The sequence below is a fragment of the Capricornis sumatraensis genome, chromosome 1 (genome assembly GCF_032405125.1).
Source record: "Capricornis sumatraensis isolate serow.1 chromosome 1, serow.2, whole genome shotgun sequence".
NCBI lineage: Eukaryota > Metazoa > Chordata > Mammalia > Artiodactyla > Bovidae > Capricornis > Capricornis sumatraensis.
The window spans coordinates 205838546-205860776 of record NC_091069.1 but is presented as its reverse complement, the minus strand read 5'-3'; the positions used below and the strand labels follow the sequence as shown (position 1 = coordinate 205860776).

The 22231-nt window shown below is 36.9% G+C and overlaps 1 protein-coding gene across 2 annotated transcripts in view; it reads right to left on the bottom strand.

The window, feature by feature from the left end:
* Window positions 1-22231, bottom strand: part of PDCD10 (programmed cell death 10) — a 46260-nt gene that overhangs the window by 4535 nt on the left and 19494 nt on the right. For both annotated transcript variants that reach the window (XM_068965628.1, XM_068965636.1), the window contains exons 3-6: window positions 15449-15502; window positions 7111-7228; window positions 5442-5568; window positions 15-93 (exon numbers count right to left, since the gene is read on the bottom strand). In XM_068965628.1, the coding sequence (XP_068821729.1) occupies window positions 15-93; window positions 5442-5568; window positions 7111-7228; window positions 15449-15502 (378 nt within the window). The remainder of the gene's footprint in view (window positions 1-14; window positions 94-5441; window positions 5569-7110; window positions 7229-15448; window positions 15503-22231) is intronic.

The following is a 22231-nucleotide window of genomic DNA, read 5'->3' as shown; positions in this document are numbered from 1 at the left end:
TCTACTAAACTTACCCTGCGGTTCTGGTATTGATATTTCTTGAAGACATTGTTTACTGTATCAAGAAGTTCTTTTATTGCACTAGCTATATCCCTGTTTGGTGAGGAAAAAAAAAGAATCTTCTTAAAATCAGTTTCATTGAAAGAAGTCTCTATACACAGCTATGTTTAAGAATCACTATACTTAATTACCATATGAACACTGTATCAAGCCAAATATTTGACTGGCTGGTTAAGTGGGGGATTTAGCCTGTATCCTCCTGTGATCCCAGCTACTCTTGCACTGCTGAGGAAACACTACACAATTAGCATCAACTTTCCCCAAACATTTTCATTTCATTCAGCATTACCTACTCAAATTTATAAGAGACCTCTGACTCTCATCTTTTCCTGTTTTGACTTTTCCTTTTTCATGTAGGTAAATTTGAGCAACTGTATTATTCACTTTTGCTATCTCGTGAACAATTATATGAAATTTTGCTATTACATGTAATTCACTCCTGTATTTAAAACACTTCAAATTATAGACCTGATAGTTTCGATGTTTAAAATATTTCCTCCTCAGATGTAGCTATTCTCCCTTAAGACACATTTATCTAGCCTCCTCTCTAACAACCACATATTCTCCTCTTTCAAATCTTTGCTGTCACTATTTTCCTTAGGAAATATATTTATATTTCTGGGAGAGACAAAATCAGAATATTCTTCTACCTTAACCTTTCCAACAATCATCCTTTCACTACATATGTATCAGCATTTTTCTCCCCTTTCTAAAGAGAGAAGAAATCAATCATTCTCATTTGAGTTGACTTTTCTTCCTGTCCCTGTATCATTTTTAAAAATTCTCATCTTTTCTATCTATGCCCTTTTCAATTTCTGTGTTCTAACTTCATAGCAATATTCTAGCAAACTGAACTTATTGTAATTCTGCATTCTCAAACAGCCTCTCAGTCCCTAAGGCAAATCTTCTCTTTTTCATATCCATTCTCTTAGCTGTTAACTGCTACAAATTTTGCTGTTCAAATGCAATGCAAGTGTAAAGATATGAATTAGTAAAACATCAATCTATTCTACCCAAAACACAAATCTTTTATTACCTACCTTTTAATCACAAATGTCAGATTTTAGTTATTTCATACTTAAAACATTTCAGCTAAACTATTTAAAGAAAACCAAAAAGCTCCATGTCCAGATTTTTCTGTGTGTTTCACAGTTTATTTTTAGTAAATAAGCATATGGAAATTCTAAAAATTACAAATATAAAAGCTTTTGGTGTAAAAAAGCATTTTAGCTTATTCTGCAGTAGTAATGACCTTCTAATTCAATATTTCAATAAATATTTCCTTATTTCCTCTTGAAAGTCACACATCGGTAACAGGCTGAAACATTAAAACATTAGATATTCAAAAAGGACAATAAGTTTACATAGAAATTATACCTGTCCACTCTTTTTTTTTTTACCTCTAGTAATAACAATTTTTAGTTACATTAACTGTTCCTTTATGTTTTCAAGAAAGCTGTATCCCTGTATTGCTGTGACAGATATTAAGCACCCTACTGCTTAATGACGGTGTCGTTCAACCATTCTATTATGTGAGAAAAATGACAATTTCAACAAATTTAAAAATGTCCAATCTCTGGATATGGAAGATTCTTCAAACCCCTGTGGGTGTGAAGTAAGCTTATTCAAAAGGAATACAATAAAGCAAATTAAAGTAATCAAACAGCTGTTTATAGACAACCATATTTTGTAGTGTACTTTATGAACTATTGGGAATCTGTACTTCAAAAGAGAAAAAAAGCTCCCCACATGATTCTGCTGATGAACCAGGTTTGGAAACTACTGTTTGGGAACTCAGAACCTAAAGTTGAGCTTTGATCCACTGTTTGCCACAGAGCTTTATAAAGACCAAGATAGTCTGTCCCTAGGCCTGGCCTTCTCTAAGATAATCTGCAGCAATTTATGTCAAATATTGGATGACCTGTATGTACACAGAACAGCATCTTCATTTACAGCACTAAGGTTTGCGCCAGAGAAGGTAGTTAACAACCTGAGGGTTTCTGTCCTGAAGAGAAAATACCAGCGCACGCGCACACGCACACGCACACGCACACACCTTCAGACAATTAAATTAAAAAACTGAGGAAAACCTGAGGGGTAAAACAATTGTAGTGCATCCCTGGGTTGGGAAGATCTCCTGGAGAAATGCATGGCAACACACTCCAGTATTCTTGTCTGGAGAATCCCCATGGACAGAGGAGCCTGTCACGCTACAGTCTATGGGGTCACAAAGAGTTGGACACAACGGAGCAACTAAGCACATGCAGAGTTTGGAGTTTATGAATTCTGCGATAAGAGACATAGGAAGGAGAGAGTAGGAAGGAATTTTAGCAACTTGCATGTATTTAGTGGGACAACTTTGGGGAACACATATGCTGAAAAGGGCAAGAGGCATCAGAAGAAATGTAATACATCTTACAAAAAACTTAGGACAGTATAGGACAGTAGAACTTCTGTCACCCAAATCTGTGTAATTATGTTTATACAAACATACTGCAGGAAGGAAATTCCTATTCTGTATGTTCAGTATGGTCCAGATTGGAAACCCTGGAAAAGCTATTTTGAGGCCATCATCAAAACCAACCTTTACAAACCCTCACCTATGAATATTCAAATATAGACAAGGATAAAGAGATAAATGCAGAGATTTCTGGACTATTAAATCCAGTTTCCACTAGTTATTCATTAATTGAAAAGTATCCTAAGAACTAATTTTATAAAGTATTTGCATAAGCTCAAATGTAGTCAAACAAAAACATTAATCAAATCATTTTTCCTATTCAACTTCATAGAGGGAAAACACTAATCTTATTTCACAATGCTTTATGTGCTGTGATGCTAGATTCTGTGCTAGGCACCATGTATACCATTTTCAATTCACAACTGTTACCCTCATCTTCAAAGGCAGAAACTAGAGTCACAGAAGCTAAGCAACTTACCAAGGTCACAAAGCAAACTATTGGCAAGTCAAACCTAGGTCTGCTGGTACATACAAAAATATCTAGATATTTGTCATCTGGCAGGAGTTCTTTCTCACACAGCATTTTGTACAGTGCTAAGGCAGTAAGTATTTGATACAGGTATACTGAAAAGTATTGTTAAAATAATGAGAGAAGAGGATATTCACCTTAAGTATGAGAAAGTAAAATAATAACTGCACAATATGCTGTACTTGAAGGATAAACCGTTTTTATTTTGGCTCAATTTTATCTACCAATTTGTCAAACAATTAACAGCAGTAACAATATATATCAAAATTTATCTATATGTGTCAGTGATACAAATAGCCATAGCTATCCATGCTAATGACACACATGGTTAAATTTCAGTCTTAAAAAAAATACATGTTATCAACAAAATTTCCATGGCAAATTATCCCTCCTAAAATGGATACAAAATAAATTTTAATTGCCAGTAATCTTAATTCAGTTGTGCGAAGCACACTCCAGAAAACAGAACTGAAATACAATTATTGCCCCATAAATGAGCAACAAGACCCTAATTCAGACTCTGTCAATGACTAAGGACAAGACTCAGAGACTCTTGACCTCAACTTCCTTATGGTTAAAATGTGGCTGGTAATATAGCAGTTTTCAAACTCACTCTCTTTAGAGTAACAATGGGTTTAGCAGAGATGAGTCTGGGAGTCCTTGAAGCGGAAAGAGGGTATCAAAACAGCAGGCTGAAGGTTCTGGGTATACCATCTCACTCCCAGCTTCAACCACAATGCTATTTTGCCTCTTACCTACTGACATCCAATATATAGGATGTCCTTTACCAGGCCTCTTCCAAACAGCAGAAACAAATATTCTTTTTTTCAATCACCTGATTAGATCGACATTATGAATCTCTCTATGATTGGAAAGCACCAGAGAAGTCCTTGGAGTCAGTCTGCTTAGGTTCCAACCAGGTTATAGAAGTGTAGCATATGATTATCAAAATAAATTGTATTATTTTAAAATTCTAGAAATACGTGTTTAAACAGCTGTGTTTGAGATTACTGACAATTACCCTTTTACGGGGCAAATGTTCACTTTATACAAAAATGAAAATAAAAATCTGTAATAAAAACTACTAAAGAAAGCTAAGGCTTTCCAATAAAATTAAAAATATTAACCTTAAGGTTTTAGTCTCTGTGACAAGGACTTTGACTAGTCAATGGAGTCTTTTGTACTTTCTGATACTCAATCAGAGGACCAAAAAGAACACAGTCATTCCTTGATAGCTTAGTTGGTACTTATTACCATTATTTTCTAAAATGGGTCACACTCCTCCCTCTATCCCAATAAAATGTAGCCAATCAGCTAAAATATAATTTTGCTAGATGAATTACAAAGAACACTCTTCCTGTGAGATGGATGGTAATATTTATTCTGGGGGAGCCTCCTTCAGTTCTTGAAAGATATAATGTTATGATGCAGCTTCTTCCAGAAAAAGATTTGTGCTAAATCCTTCCTTTCTAGCAATTTTTTTTTCTTTAAGTCTGGTTCCAATAGTGCTTACCTGCTTTTTTTAAACTTATTTTAATTGGAAGATAATTGCTTTACAGTGCTGTGTTGGTTTCTGCCATACAACAACATGAATCAGCCACATGTAGACATTTGTCCCCTCCTTCTTGAACCTTCCTCCCACTCCTTTCTAGCAATTTCTATTTGTTTCACCAAAAGGTTGCACTGATAGTCCCACCAGTTATTCCCAGTTTTGTGTTCTACCCACTGAGGTAGAAGAAAATTATCAGACTCTTTAGTTTAAAAATACTCATCTAGAAATTACGTTTGGAGTTCCCTTCTGACTCCTCCGCCCTCTCACCCCTGAGAACGCCCCTGGGTGGAGGTGCTGTGTCCCTGTTTGAGAAGAACCCTTCTTGCTGCTGTCCATCAGCCTGGTTCCTGGCTGAACTGAACTGTGTCAGCTCAAACTCTTTCATTCTACATCCCAAATGCAAGGATTCTGGGAGGTTCACAACTTGGTCAGTATTAAAAAGTGCTGTTTACAACTAAGAGTACATCATTATGCTAATAACGTGAACTATTTCTGAAATAAAACACAGTATTGGTATCCTTTGTTATCAATCTCTTCAACTACCCTCTTCACTTTAATGTGATATTTACATTCTTCCACTTCTTATGAAGTTCAAACTGCATTCCAGTTTATGTACATTCCATTCTCTGCTTTTAAATGAAACAGTCTAAAATATTTTACTGTACTCAGAAGCCAGAGGCTGTTTAGAAATTAATAAAAAATATAGTAATTTTCAAATTTTTTATTTCAAATTAATATTTCAACTTAATATTAATGTCATACCACAGTAAAACATCTAAAATGAGTGGTCCTTTTGAAGTTCTTAAAAAAGAAGAAGAACCAAACAAAAAGCTGCTTACTTGATTGTCTGCAGAAACCTCACTCTGTCGTTGATCTCATCTGGGATCTTACTGAGAATTTGTTTAAGTGCTCGTGCCTTTTCATTTAGGTCCTGGAATTCTGGCTCTGGTCGTTCAATCATATACTCTGATGAAATAAATACATAGTAAAAAAACATCATGCAACTTGCTGCCAAATTCAAGTCTAAGAATTTCCAATGTGTTGGTCAAGGAGGTGAGTGGGAGATAAAAGGCTAGAAAACTAGGAAGAACAAGGTTGCAAAGCAGAATTCATTACAGTTTAACTTAGTTCAGTAATTGTATTAGGGCTCCCTCCAAGTAAAATATCAGAAGATAAAAAAATGAACATCTTCAATATGGGATAAATGGAAATTCCATGAAATCTTAGAAATAAATAAAATTTAAAAGGAAGGCCCAATCAAATTTTTCAGGCCTCTCAAGTTACATTTCACAAGGAAACAGTTAGTAAGTAATGACATTTGTAACAAATACAATGGCAATATGTATCTGACAATCGCGAATATGAGTCTAATTAAAGAAATCTCTACATTCAACATACAATGGCTCCTTACATCAAAACTCCAAACCTCCTAAAGTCTTCAGCACATTCTTGAAATCTCACTTAAAACAAAAATACCACCATACAAAGTCCAACATACAGCTTGGCATCACGAAACAGCAACTTTGGTAAGGAAGTTTAGTCAGATGCAGCAAAGGCAAAACTTCACAACCAGATTCACTGTAGACTCGGAAACATTACAGCTCTACCAACTCATCAATACAACCTGGCCTGACAGGATGCAGGTGCTCAATCCAGAATAATAATGAGGACTTTCTCATAATTTACACAATCAGTTAAAACATCTATTTTTGTTCTCACTTAATAAACATGAGAAATTATACCTCTATGTGTTTCTAAATTAGAGGGAAAATGACTACTAAATTTCAGTGAAACCCAGGGCTTCCTAGGTGGCTCAGCGGTAGAGAATCCATCTGATAATGCAGGAAATGCGGCAGACAGTGGGTTCGAACCCTGGGTCGGGAAGATCCCCTGGAGAAGGAGATGGCAACCCACTCCAGTATTCTTGCCTGGAGAATCCCATGGACAGAGGAACCTGGTGGGCTACAGTCCATGGGGTTGCAGAGTTGGGCATGACTTAGCGACCAAGCACACATACATTTCTAATTATTTAAAAAAGCAAAAATGTGAAAAGAGGCCAAAAGGATGATTAGTAATATTGTTCTCACAAATCTATATTTGAAAAAAAAAAAAAAAAACCCACAAACATGCTATACCAAAGTTTAAAAAGAAGCAACTCATTACTTTCAAACTGGTATCTGCATAAAGTCAACACAAAATAAAACCACCATTCCAAGGAGCTTGTCTCTTCATTAAACTAGAACTCATCAAACGTATTAATTAATAGGGGGAAAAATAAAACAAATGCTTTACTTCTAGTAACTCAATCTGACAAAACATAAAAAGAACTACATGTCTATTTTATATGGGTTCCTCCCTGCACCCCCCATTTTCATTTCAAAATAATAACAAGGGAGGAGAAGGGGAAGGGGAGAGGAAGGGAGGGGAGGAGTCACTTTTATCAAATAAGAAAGATTTGGAGGAGCTTTTCAGTATCTGTAAGAAAACTAAACAAGACTTTCTGATTACCTTCTACATCATCAGCTGCCATTCGAAGAAGGGATTCTGTGAAGTTGACTTCTACACTTTTTTTCTCTAAAATTTTCATAATTATGTCTTGCGTGAGTCCTGGATTTTCTTTTTCAGCCTATAAGAAAGAGAAAGATAGTTTTGAAATACAGAAACTGAATCAACATTTTAAAGCCAAAACCTAACCATTCAGAATCTCTTAGGACCTCCTTAAACTGATCAACTTACAAATAAGGGCAGAAATCTTTGCAAAGCAAGCGTCGTGATGCCATTCACTTATGTGTGGGGAGAGTTTGTGCATCCACAGATTACTACAGTCACGATCCAAACTTCCATCTGAACATAATGTATTTAACATTTCCTACTTCTCATTTATACTCTCTTGCAATCAAACTAATAACAAACATAGAAATAAAGAGTAAATATATGTACATGTATATATATACATATAGATACAGTTTTTCAATTACTTTTTTCAATAGTTTAAAAACACTGAAGATTTTTAGCTCTTTTTCATTAAGCAATATTTCAACTTGAAAATCAAACAGTAACTCATCTCACCAATTTCTTTCCTTCAGATTCTCCGCATTTAAATTAACAAACTGTCAGGAAAAACAACAACAACAACAAAACCAGGATTCATTTTGGAGGTTTTATTGAAGCTATATGATCCCTTAACTATATTCTCACACAATGATATTCATTTCCTACTTTATTTTTGCAGCAAGAATATTATCTCCTTCACTAGCTTTCAGAAAACCATTAATCCTTTTACTATCTCCTGAGCTTGTTTCACTAATGAGCTTGCATTGATTCTGTTACTTACATTCCCTAGGGCACTAAAATCTTCTAGCTATTTCAAGATTGAACATAAAAAGTCTTGAGTTTACCAAAGTTAGTTTTCAAGATTTGGATTTTCCCTTGTAATTCTGCCCCATTTTATTATTTTTAAAAATTGTTGTACTCACACGGTGTTTCTTTTAGGACGCCTGCCAATTTTAATCATTATGCTGATAATTTCCTCTCTTTTTTACCCTGGTACTACATAGTAAATATGATCTAGCAAATGGCAATCTATTTGCTTCCTGATGGGCCAAGTTATGTTTAGCCTCTGCCTCCTCAATTCTGGTATCACTGCAGTTTTAGCTTTCTTCAGCTCTTTACATTATAACATCTTGCTTCTAATTAGATTTCAAGTACCAAAAACTGAAAGGTTATGGAATGCAAGCAGAAAAGAAAACATACACATTTAGTTTCATCCTGGGATCATTTTAACTGTTGTCAAATGCTTACAGGAAAAGTTATTTTGACAGTTAATAAAGTATGTCCTACTGAATTCTTCTTTAAAACCTGTTTGATTTTCCCTCTCATGAATGTATTTAAGAATCTATTTTCATAAATTGAAAGATAAGCTGTACAAAAAAGGCCTAAGAAGGTGTCAACATTATTAATTTGGTAAACTGCCATAAAATAACATAGTTGTTTGGTAAGAGTGAAACAAGCCAGTATTTGTTAAGAGTGGTTTGTTTTCTCTGGGTAACATTAAATCTACCTACACAATGAATTATCTTAGAAAGCAGGGGATGTTCTATCTGCCTACAGAGAATGTCAACAGAAAAATACAACTTCTTTGGTTAAGTTATAATAAAGTATGGAAAAAACGCTTCTGCAAGTCTGAGAACAATGCTTTCAGTACCCAGTTCGTCTGGAGCCCTCAATGCCACAGCTGCAGCATTACAGTCCTCACAGATGTCCCTACTTTTTCTTAGTTCAGTGTTCTTAGTGCCAGAAGAAATACCGAAATACCTAACACTGCTGTGCAGTAAGTAAAATTCAAACAACTTTAGTACATACTTACGTCCTAACAACTTAGTAGCCTTTAAAAATCACATGAATTGAAAGAAAAATATTTTATTTATTCTTAAATAACCATGATTTATTATTAATGAGATGTGAGAACCTGTTGGGCACTGCACAATTTCTCAAATGTTGGAATTAGATTAGAATTTTCTACCCTCATTTCCTATTGTACATTGATTTTCTTGTGAACTTGCTTTCTATCAACAGCAGTGCCCAAAGTCCAGTTTCACAAAGATATGACATCACTGAAAGGAATGCAGCCCAGCTGAAGATGTTGAAACTGCAAACTGTCTCAAGCTAGCAGTTCACACAGTGTCAAGCTAATGTTGAAATCACTCTATTCCTTCAAATGTTTAAAATACCTCATGACAACACTCTGAGTTTCCTGCGGGGTCCGAGGTACCTTGGCACATACTCTGGAAACAGTAGCTTAGCATCTTCTGGCTGACATCCTAGTTATGCTTTTTATCTTAGAGGCCTCAAACATAACCAGTGACTCTAGCTGAAAAACCCTTAAATCAGACACTGTATCTATAACTTCAAGTTTTCCTTCAGAATATAATCTTAAACTTTGTGCTATCCAACTTTTATAAAAAGCCAAGGGCAGAAATACCCTCTCTTGGGATCAATGATCCGTAACATTATCAGAAGCCTCCCAGAGGGGAAAGCAGGATCAATATCGAAAGAGATAATAATCACTAGTATCTTGGGAAAAATTACTTTTCTCCAAATAACAAAAATAGGTATTAAAGTTTGATAAATATCACTGGTGCTATGAACCAAGAACTGGAAACATGAAAATCTAATGATATAAATGCAGATATATGGCTGGGCATGGTTTTTTTCAAGTAAGTTTAAAAATCTTAATATTTTAATGCATGCCCTCCTTTAAAATCATTTGAAATTTTACCAAACAGAATACAGTAATTAAGAATCAGTTCAGTTCAGTCGCTCAGTCGTGTCCAACTCTTTGCGACCCCATGAGTCGCAGGACGCAAGGCCTCCCTGTCCATCACCATCTCCCGGAGTTCACTCAGACTCATGTCCATCGAGTCAGTGATGCCATCCAGCCATCTCATCCTCAGTCATCCCCTTCTCCTCCTGCCCCCAATCCCTCCCAGCATCAGAGTCTCTTCCAATGAGTCAGCTCTTCGCATGAAGTGTCCAAAGTACTGGAGCTTCAGCTTTAGCATCATTCCTTCCAAAGAAATCCCAGGGTTGATCTCCTTGCAGTCCAAGGGACCTTCAAGAGTCTTCTCCAACACCACAGTTCAAACGCATCAACTCTTCGGTGCTCAGTCTTCTTCACAGTCCAACTCTCACATCCATACATGACCACAGGAAAAATCACAGCCTTGACTAGGCAGACCTTAGTCGGCAAAGTTATGTCTCTGCTTTTGAATATGCTATCTAGATTGGTCATAACTTTTCTTCCAAGGAGTAAGTGTCTTTTAATTTCATGGCTGCAATCACCGTCTGCAGTAATTTTGGAGCCCCAAAAAATAAAGTCTGACACTGTTTCCACTGTTTCCCCATCTATTTCCCATGAAGTGATGGGACCGGATGCCATGATCTTCGTTTTCTGAATGTTGAGCCTTAAGCCAACTTTTTCACTCTCCTCTTTCACTTTCATCAAGAGGCTTTTTAGTTCCTCTTCACTTTCTGCCGTAAGGGTGGTGTCACCTGCATATGAGGGTATTGAGATTTCTCCCAGCAATCTTGATTTCAGCTTGTGTTTCTTCCAGTCCAGCATTTCTCATGAAGTTAAATAAGCAAGGTGACAATATACAGCCTTGATGTACTCCTTTTCCTATTTGGAACCAGTCGGTTGCTCCATGTCCAGTTCTAACTCTTGCTTCCTGACCTGCATACAGATTTCTCAAGAGGCAGGTTAGGTGCTCTGGTATTCCCATCTCTTTCAGAATTTTCCACAGTTTATTGTGATCCACACAGTCAAAGGCTTTGGCATAGTCAATAAAGCAGAAATAGATGTTTTTCTGGAACTTTCTTGCTTTTTCCATGATCCAGCAGATGTTGGCAATTTGATCTCTGGTTCCTCTGCCTTTTCTAAAACCAGCTTGAACATCTGGAAATTCGCAGTTCATGTACTTTTGAAGCCCGGCTTGGAGAATTGTAAGCATTACTTGCTAGCATTAGATGAGTGCACTTGTGTGGTAGTTTGAGCATTCTTTGGCATTGCCTTTCTTTGGGATTGGAATGAAAACTGACCTTTTCCCATCCTGTGGCCACTGCTGGGTTTTCCAAATTTGCTGGCATATTGAGTGCAGCACTTTCACAGCATCACCTTTTAGGATTTGAAATAGCTCAAGTGGAGTTCCATTACCTCCACTAGCTTTGTTCATAGTGATGCTTCCTAAAGCCCACTTGACTTTACATTCTAGGATGTCTGCCTCTAGGTGAGTGATCACACTGTCGTGAATGGAATATTACTCAGCATTAAAAAAGAATGCATTTGCGTCAGTTCTAATGAGGTGAATGAAACTGGAGCCTATTATACAGAGTGAAATAAGTCAGAAAGAGAAACACAAATATAAAACACATACATAAGGAATTTAGAAAGATGGTAACAACAACCCTATCCGCAAGACAGCAAAAGAGACACAGATGTAAAAAACAGACTTTTGGACTCTGTGGGAGAAGGCAGGGTGGGATGATTTGAGAGAATAGCACTGAAACATGTTATATTACCATATGAGAAACAGATGACCAGTCCAAGTTCGATGCATGAAATAGGGCACTTAAAGCTGGTGTACTGGGACAACCCAAAGAGACAGGATGGGGAGGGAGGTGTGAGGCGGGTACAGGATGGGGGGCACAAGCACAGCCGTGGCTGATTGATGTCAATGTATGGCAAAAACCATGACGACACTGGAAAGTAAATAGCCGCCAATTAAAATAAATTTTAAAAAAAAGAATCTGTGCCATGAATAAAATTTATCCAGATTTATCATATTTAACCAGATTTATCATAACCACATACTTTAAACAGTTTGCTTTTTAATTGTACTTTAGAGTTAAAATGTCAGCTCATATATAAGGACATTACAAGGAAAAGCTTAATAAAGTTCATTATTTTATGTCTTTTATGACTGTCAGTGGGTATATAATAAATACTTCAGAGTGAGTATTCCTTAGGAGGACACACAGGAGAAGTTTCTCTCTCGTCTTGTTATAGGAAAAGGCAAAAACTGACTTTTGCCTTATCAATACTACGGTGTGCAACGGATCACTTTTCCTTCTTTAGCCACAAAGATGGTTAAGATAGTCCCCATAATGCCACCATCAGTTCAGTTCAGTCGCTCAGTCATGTCTGACTCTTTGTGACCCTATGAATCGCAGCATGCCAGGCCTCCCTGTCCATCACCTACTCCTGGAGCACTAAGACTCACGTCTATCAAGTCAGTGATGCCATCCAGCCATCTCATCCTCTGTCATCCCCTTCGCCTCCTGTCTCTAATCCCTCCCAGCATCAGAGTCTTTTCCAATGAGTCAACTCTTCGCATGAGGTGGCCAAAGTACTGGAGCTTCAGCTTTAGCATCCATCCCTCCAAAGAAATCCCAGGGCTGATCTCCTTTACGATGGACTGGTTAGATCTCCTTGCAGTTCAAGGGACTCTCAAGAGTCTTCTCCAACACCACAGTTCAAAAGCATCAATTCTTCAGTGCTCAGCTTTCTTCACAGTCCAACTCTCACATCCATACATGACCACAGGAAAAACCATAGCCTTGACTAGATGGACCTTTGTTGGCAAAGTAATGTCTCTGCTTTTCAATATGGTATCTAGGTTGGTCATAACTTTTCTTCCAAGGAGTAAGCGTCTTTTAATTTCATGGCTGCAATCACCGTCTGCAGTGATTTGGGGGCCCCCCAAAATAAAGTCTGACACTGTTTCCACTGTTTCCCCATCTATTTCCATGAAGTGATGAGACTGGATGCCATGATCTTCGTTTTCTGAATGTTGAGCTTTAAGCCACCTTTTTCACTCTCCTCTTTCACTTTCATCAAGAGGCCTTTTAGTTCCTCTTCACTTTCTGCCATAAGGGTGATGTCATCTGCACATCTGAGGTTATTGAAATTTCTCCCGGCAATCTTGATTCCAGCTTGTGCTTCTTCCAGCCCAGCATTTCTCATGATGTACTCTGCATAGAAGTTAAATAAGCAGGGTGACAATATACAGCCTTGACGTACTCCTTTTCCTATTTGGAACCAGTCTGTTGTTCCATGTCCAGTTCTAACTGTTGCTTCCTGACCTGCATATAGGTTTCTCAAGAGGCAGGTCAGACAACGACTGAGGCAGGTCAATATACCACTCCAAATCACATTGATATTTAATGCAAAGAAGAAAACGAAAAACAAATAAACAACAAAAAACTCCACTAAGGATGGTGCTGCTTCATTCTTTTTCTTCATTAATCCAATGATTTGGCAGAATATATTTAAATAAAATTAGTATGTAACTGTATACAGGCACTGCATTTTAGAGTATTACATCAAAATAGTACTGATCAATACACAAAATGTAATTTCTAGTAGTGAAACAGAGAGATGTCTAACGACATTATTTATGCTACCAGGGGGTCTCAGACAGTAAAAGCGTCTGCCTGCAATGCGCAAGACCTGGGTTCAATCCCTGGGTTGGGAAGATCCCCTGGAGAAGGAAATGGCAACCCACTCTTGCCTGGAAAATTTCGTGGACTGGAATGATGCTAAAGCTGAAGCTCCAGTACTTTGGCCACCTCATGAGAAGAGTTGACTCACTGGAAAAGACTCTGATGCTGGGAGGGATTGGGGGCAGGAGAAGGGGACGACAGAGGATGAGATGGCTGGATGGCATCATGTACTTGATGGACGTGAGTCTGAGTGAACTCCGGGAGATGGTGATGGACAGGGAGGCCTGGTGTACTGCGATTTATGGGGTCGCAAAGAGTCGGACACGACTGAGCGACTGAACTGAACTGAGGGAGCCTCGTAGGCTACAGTCCATGGGGTCGCAAAGAGTCAGACACGACTGAGCGACTTCACTTCAAGTGAGGTATCAATAAGCTAACCTCTGCCATTAAAAGAAATCAAGCTGAATATTCACAGTTTCAATTCCAAGGAGGCTCAACTATAAATTAATTCTAGATTTAAACATTAAAATACTTGAAATGTAAGTTGTTTTAGCTATTGATGGGAGAAAACACACAAAAAGTAAATAAAAATTAAAATTTTGGGTATCCTGATATGTATTTAGGTCTTCCCAAGTGGTGCTAGTAGTAAAGAACCTGCCTGACAGTGAAGGAGATATAAGAGGATCAAATGTGGGTGGAATCCCTGGGTCAGGAAGATACCCTGGAGAGGGAAATCGCAACCCACTCCAGTATTTTTGCTTGGAGAATCCCATGGACAGAGGAGCCTGGCATCACAAGAGTCAGACACAACTGAAGTGACTTGGGATGGATATGTATTTAGGATGAAATGGATTAAGTCTTATATGGAAGGCTGCACTCAGTAAGTGGAGTAGGGCTATCCAATAGAAATATTCGGTCGGAGCCTATCTGATTTTAAATTTTTAGTAGCCACATTATGGGGTCGCACAGAGTCGGACACGACTGAAGTGACTTAGCAGCAGCAGCAGCAGCAGCAGCAGTAGCCACATTTAAAAAGTAAAAAGAAAAAACACATGAAGTTATTTTAAGAGTATACCCAAAATATTATCATTTCAACATGCAATCAACGTAATACATATTACTGAGTTGCTTATATTCTTTATTGGTACTCATCTTCAAAACCTGGAGTACAACTCAATTTGAACTTGCTATGTTTTAAATGTTCAGCACCAATAGGTGAGCTGTTACAGGTGAGCTAGGGATTATCAACTTAACATATTCAGGGCAATGAAACAATAAGACAATGAAAAAGTTCATCCTGAGTGACTCAGCTGATCCTCAAAATTTCCTTGATGTGAGCAACACAGAGGTCTTATTTTCCCACTCAAAACACAGTTTTACACTTACATTCTATAGTTAAAAAGAGCATGAAGAAAATCTTTGGGTTTAACTTTATAAAAGTTTTGAATATGTCAAATAAAACAGAATTTTAAAATATACTTTAAAGCCAAAGAGAAAACATTTTGAAGAAGTCAGTTCAAAAGCACAAAGTGATGAAAAGCTGAATTCTACTGAAACGGCACTTGTTCCAACTCACTTTTTAGAAGTGTTTTAAGCTTTAAAAGTGTACACTAAAACAGGCACAAGATGACTGAAAAGGTTTTCACTAAACAGCAAAACAAAAACAAAAGAGAAAGGTATCCAAAAAGAAAGGTTAAAAAAATAAACTGACATTTATGACATGGCATTTAGATTTCTTTATAAGATACATTTTAACCACCATAATAATGACACTTATGACATGGTATTTAGATTTCTTTATAAGATACATTTTAACCACCATAATAATAAATTATCTGTGCCTCACCTTAATGAAAGCTGCTCTCAGTGTCTGAGCTGCAGACAGATTTACTCGTTCTAGCTGCAATAAAAATTTTAAATCATTAGTATCAGTTTTCTAGAAAAAATACATTTCTGGTACTGCATTTTACAGTAATCACACTGATACACCCGTCAATTAACAAACATAACTTGCTAATGATTCTGAATCAACATAATTCTTCAAACAGATGATCTAAAATTTTCATTAGAAAGGATGAAAAATTAAGGTATGTGTATTAGTTCCTTATTTATTCCTTTGGGGCTTCCTAGGTGGCGCTAGTAGTAAACAACATGTCTACCAATGCAGGAGACTTCCGAGATGTGGGTTTGATTCCTGAGTCAGTCGGGAGGATCTCCTGGAGGCAAGCATGGCAACCCACTCCAGTATTCTTGTCTAGAGCATCCCATGGACAGAGAAGCCTGATGGGCTAAAGTCCACAGGGTTGCAGAGAGTTGGACACAACTGAAGTGACTTAGCACACATCACCTTAAAGACTGATTTAAGATAAGCAGAGAATTCAAAATAGTATACGTCCCTAGTAGAAATAAACATATTCACTTAAATTTTTGAAAATGGGAGGATTCAAGATTAACTTTCAATGTTCTGTTAAAAAAAGATGGCAAATTATGTGTGTATGGCCTATAAAATGACCAAAACAAAGAAAATATGTATTACTTAAGATTTTTTGTATTTACTACCTTACTCTTTTATTTTTTTAATTGAAGTACAGTTGATTAACCGTGTTGTGCCAATCTCTGCTGTACAGGAAAGTAACTCAGTTATACACATACATTCTATTTTTAATATTCTTTTCCTTTATAGTTTATCCACTGCATATATAGATTACAATATATCCATTGTATATATATACATATATGTACATCTTTACCCATTCATCTGCTGATGGACATGCAGGCTGTCTCCATGACCTGGCTGCTGTGAATGGTGCTGCTATAAACACAGGGTGCATGTATCTTTTTGCATTATAGTTTTGTGCAAGTACATGCCCAGGAGTGGGATTGCTGGATCATATGGCAATTTTTAGTTTTTTGAGGAACTTCCACATTGTTTTCCATGGTGGTTACACCAACTTACATCCCCACCAGCAGTATAGGAGGGTTCCCTTTTCTCCACACCCTCTCCAGCATTTTTATTTGTAGATACTTTAATGATGGCCATTCTGACTGGTGTTAGGTGGCACCTCACTGTAGTTTTGATTTGTATTTCTCTAATAATCAGTGATGTTGAACATCTTTTCATGTTGCCTATTGGCTGTCCGTATGTCTTCTTTGGAGAACTGCCTATTATGATCTGCCAGTTTTTCAATTGGGTTGTCTTTTTGTTGTTGAATTTGTATAAGTTGTTTGTATAGTTTGAAGATTACCCCCCTGTCTGTAGCATCATTTGCAAATATTTTATCCCATTCTGTAGGTTGTCTTTTCATTTTTTTATAGTTTTCCTTTGCTGTGCAAAGGCTTTTAAGTTTGATTAGGTCTCATTTATTTTTGTTTTTATTTCTAGTGCCTACTACCTAACTCTTAAAACTGCTTTTTCATCTCCTCAGTTAGGCATTAAACTAAGATAAGTCTTTTTTTAATTCATTAGCAAACAGTACTGATAAAAGGTTTGTTACTTAAATTGAAGACTGTGGGTCATCTGGATTCTACAGATGTTTATATCTGTCTTCTTTTTTTTAACCAGAATTTTAAAAATGGCTACCAAAAGTCCTGAATTGAAAGTTTAACCCAAATGCTTTTAACTTTTATTATCAAACATATAAGGATTATAATTCTGAAAGATAAATGTCCTTATTAAACACTGTATAAGTTGCTTTTCATTGGGCTAAAGAAGGTATACAATTTCATAAAAGTTACTACATTTTTTGAAGAATTGCCAGGCTTAAAATAACTAGCTTCAGTTAATATCAAATTTTGTTAGTCCCTAAGAATTAGGCCAATTAACTCAATAAAGCTCAATGTATATATTTTTTATTTGGGACAATATTAAACCTTCAAAATCAATGTAATCTTTGTAGATTTTTATGGAAGTATAATATTTCTAAAAAAAATCTTATGGTTATAGATCACATTATGCAATAACTATTATTTTCAATTCTTTAAGGCAATGAAAACAGTTTTACACACACACATACAATCTAGTGACTCTCCAAACAGTTTAAATCGATTTATTTTCTAAATAAGACAGAAATGCCAAGAACCTTATCTCCCTACGAGTTACTTGCCTTAACAAAAAGAAAAGCATCAAAACTGGCCAAGATTAACAACTTATCTCCAAAATAAACAATGAGCCATTCAATTTAGTATTTATTTAACTTGGCTTCCACACATCTTGTAAAATCTAACACTGCCCTGGCAAGTAAAAGGAAAGACACAAGGGGATCCAGGTAGGCAAAAATAGCAAGTAAGCAACTAAATAAGATAAGTATATTAATTAAACTAATGAAGGTATACCTCCTTCCACCAAATTCATTTAATTATAATGAATCACAAAGAACATTTAGCAATATAGCTCTTCTGATCTCAAGTTCTTATTGTACAAGGGAGGCAGAGGGAGACAGAATGAATGTTTCCTCCCTGATAGGAACCCATTTCCTTGTTCGGGTTTACACCACACTGACCACTTTCACCAAGTCAAAGGTCTGAGTCAGATGAGTGCCTTTCAAATATCAGCACTAACTCACTCGGTACTGCCCTGACCAGTATATGAAAGGGTCAATGCAAGTAAAAGGGGCCGCCAGTCAGTGAGGAACTATATAATTAGCCAAGAGAGACATCTACAGCTCTAGATTTCTAGATTAAGTTTACATATGTATACCTTAGAAAGAAGAGAAAGGTCAGACTTAACATACTGAATCAAGTCAGTGATCTGTGAAGCACCTGAAAAGCACTCTGCTGGGAGTCATTTGGGATACATTATTTACCCACACATCTTGCAATAATCCCACCAGGATTTATTACTCATAAAATATTCACAATGCCCAGGCAATACCAGGCATATAGGCACCTGATGCTAAGTCACTTCAGTCGTGTCTGATTCTGTGCAACCCCACAGACGGCAACCCACCAGGCTCTCCCGTCCCTGGGATTCTCCAGGCAAGAGTACTGGAGTGGGTTGCCATTTCCTTCTCCAATGCAGGAAAGTGAAAAGTGAAAGTGAAGCCGCACAGTTATGTCCGACCCTCAGTGACCCCATGGACTGCAGCCTTCCAGGCTCCTCTGTCCATGGGATTTTCCAGGCAAGAGTACCGGAGTGGGCTGCCATTGCCTTCTCCGATATAGGCACATACATACATTCAAAAAATACTTTCATCCATAAATTTACCTAAATTGTTTTTTAATCTATTTATAATTTCAGCCTCTAATACTCAGGTAGCAAGGTATGTTCACGCCTCCCCTATTATAATGTGCTTCTATTTTAGGCCTCTCACATGTGATAGATGATTTCATAATAAAATCATGTTCACCTTACCTGTACCTTTCATTAAAGTACCAGGTTCCAGTAATATACCAGTAATAGCTACCACTTTACTAAGCACATATTATGGACTTTATTATGTATTTTTATAGAGTATCTCTAACCCTCATAATAAATCTGTAACTATCTATCATCACTTCCATTTTATAGAGGAATAAACTCACTTTGCATAAATTTTCCCAACATAAAAGAGCTAAAAAGTACAGAAATAGTCAGACGACTCTTTGCGACTCCATGGACTGTAGCCTACCAGGCTCCTCTGTCCATGGGATTTCCCCGCAATAGTACTGGAGTGGGCGGCCACTTCCTTCTCCAGGGGATCTTCCCGACCCAGGGATCGAACCCACGTCTCTGGCATTGTAGACAGATGCTTTACCGTCTGAGCCACCAGGGAAGTCATATACCAGATCTGTCTGGCTCTAAAACCAATACACAAGCCACTTAGCTTCCTGTATGCACCCATCCTGTACTCACCCTTTGCAGGCTGGCTTCTGTCCCATCACTGAATCTTAAGAACCAACAATGTACTGAGTTTCTACCATGTGAGAGAAGTCAGTTTGAGAGATACAAAGAAACAGACTATATTCCTGGAACCTCAGAAGATTAAGTAAGTAGCTACACAGAAGCTGATGGGATTACTGTCAGCTGAAGTAAAAAGTATGAAGATGAGATCTAAACTGGTCCTTGAAAAACGTGACCTCCTAAAATCCTCTTCCTTAGAGTTTCTTCAGGGTTGCTAACACCCTGCGGATATTATGCCATTATGTCAGTTTGGAACAGATAATAATATCCACTTTGTTTCCAATACTTTTACTAGTGGGTCCAGTATGTTTTTAGCTTTGGGGATAATGGTCTTTGACTGGAGTATGTTTAAAGAGGCAGTGCAATCATTTTTCAGCATTGGCTGACAGTGCATATACCCTGTTTTAAATCCAAAGAAGAAGGAGAGGGATATATGATATTTTGTATTAATGGATACTGGGACATGGAGAGGCACTCCTGGATCTCTGCCATGCTGGATTTCCATGTCGCCAGGAAAAAAGTTGAGAGGGAATCAGAGTAAGAGAAAAGGGCACATAACACCTTTCCTCACTTAGAGACAGAAGTGCAGCTGGAGGGAAACTACAGGCTGGGTGAGCTTAACATTAAGGTCTCACCTCAACCTCACATTTTGTCTCCTCTCAGTTGTGTGAACTCCTCCTGCAACTTACTATTCACAGCTTTTGCGTCCACTTACTGCTAACTAACTGCAAACTTTTCAAATTTAACTTTTTGGATCATTTATAAACATATTTTAAAAGCTTATATAATTTTGAATCCATAGAGCACTTTTATCACTCCCTCTAGAAATAACAGTTCATTTCTATACTTTATTTTCTAGTATCAAGCCAATTTCTTTTTTAAAAAAATACATTAAAAATTCTTTTGATCATGCTATGCAGCATGCAGGACTTTAGTTCCCTGACTAGAGACTGAACCCCAGTCCCCGCAGTAGTGGCTTGGAGTCTTCATCACTGTACTGCCAGGGAGTCCCTCAAGCCAGTTTCTTACACCTAAAATTAAAAAAATGTATATCCACTTAACACTTTAGTTGCTCAAGTTTTAAACAGTCTTACAAAATATTTTAAGTTTTTTTTTTTTTTTTAGGTCAAAATAATTAATTAGGTTGGTTCCAAATTGTCTATAAAATCTGCTTCCTCAAAATCAGGCCTATTTCGCTGGTATCTTCTCCCTTTTTCCCACCCTCCCCCCAATACCATTAAGATTACTGACCATATTCTTTAAAAGAAAGTTAAACTGAGCCAAGAATAAAAACTCCACATACATCTCTTGTGATTCAAATGATAATGAGATGAGTTAGGTTAAAAAAAAAAAAAAAAGCCAGAACAAAAACAGAAGCAGACAGAATTGAGAGGTCACCCATTAAATTTTATGAGTTTACAAAGGCAAAGTGCAATCATCTGTTCTGTACACAGTAAGTCCAATAACTGGCTCTAAAAGAATCAGTTTCTGGGGTTGCTAAGTTGCCTAGCAAAAAAATAAGCAGAGCCATTCTAACTACTATAAGAATATTCCACTAAAACACTGCCTAAAAATGTGCACACTCTCAGGTATGATCACAATTTTACATAAAATTATGTGGAAGACTCCTTAATAATAAGATCTAATACTTAAACATGTCTGGTACTGTTCTAAGCACTGCATCAATTCACTTACTTCCCAGAGTTGTGAGAATTAAACAAAATATTGTTTATCCTCATTTTGCAGAAAAGAAAACTAAGACAAGATTATATAGCATAGTAAATGACAGAGAAGTAAATCAAATCCAAAATATTAACTATGATCACTTCTAAATACTGGGATTATAAGTGAAGCCTACGCCTTCACTGTGGAGAAGTGTAAATATTTACTTAAAATTTGAGGTTTGATTTTTTTAATAGGAAAAATATTTATATTTGCCTTAGAAAGTTTTCTCTCAAGTCACCGGAAAAGAACATACATGACATGTCTTTTCCTGGAATGAAGAATCGAACCATACATCCTTCCTCCTCCATATACAAAGAGTCAGCAAAAAAGGATACAGTACGTGAGAAACTATCTATATAAGACTTGGCAGGAGGTTTCTATAAACTCATTATTCCATAATGCAACCCGGAGACCTATTTCACAGTACATTTACAACACATGCAATATACCTGGACTCTGGACTGTGCAGCAGCTGACTAAACAAGCAGCTTACTTTTGGCATAGCTTCATTAAGTTTAGCAAGCATCTTTCTCCCAGGATGTCATAAATAACTTTCCCCTGTGAGCTGGAGCAACAGTACTAAAATTTCCCCAGGTGTAAGGATATCCTACTATCCAAAAATCTGTTCTGCAAAATGGCTTCTAAGTTACCATTGTTAGTTTTATGAATGTAACATTAAGGTGAGCATGCATAAGTTTTTTAACTCTCCCCTACACAGTGGACAAAATTTAGTGAATCATTTACCTTCAGAGTAAAACTTTATCCCTATTGTGGTGCTGTTGTTTGTAAAATTAATTTGACATCCATTTTATCTTTAAACATGCGAAGAAGAGAAAAGCAGAGGCAAACTAGATTCTAATTTCCCCATTACTAGATTTACAGAAAAATCCATGTTTGAACTACAGTTAAAATGAAGGTATCTTATTTAAGATGTTACAATAATACATTGGAACGCCAGAGAACAATGCTTGAATTTTATTTAAAAAAAAAAACAAAACAAACTTGATACCATTATCAGTAAATTCA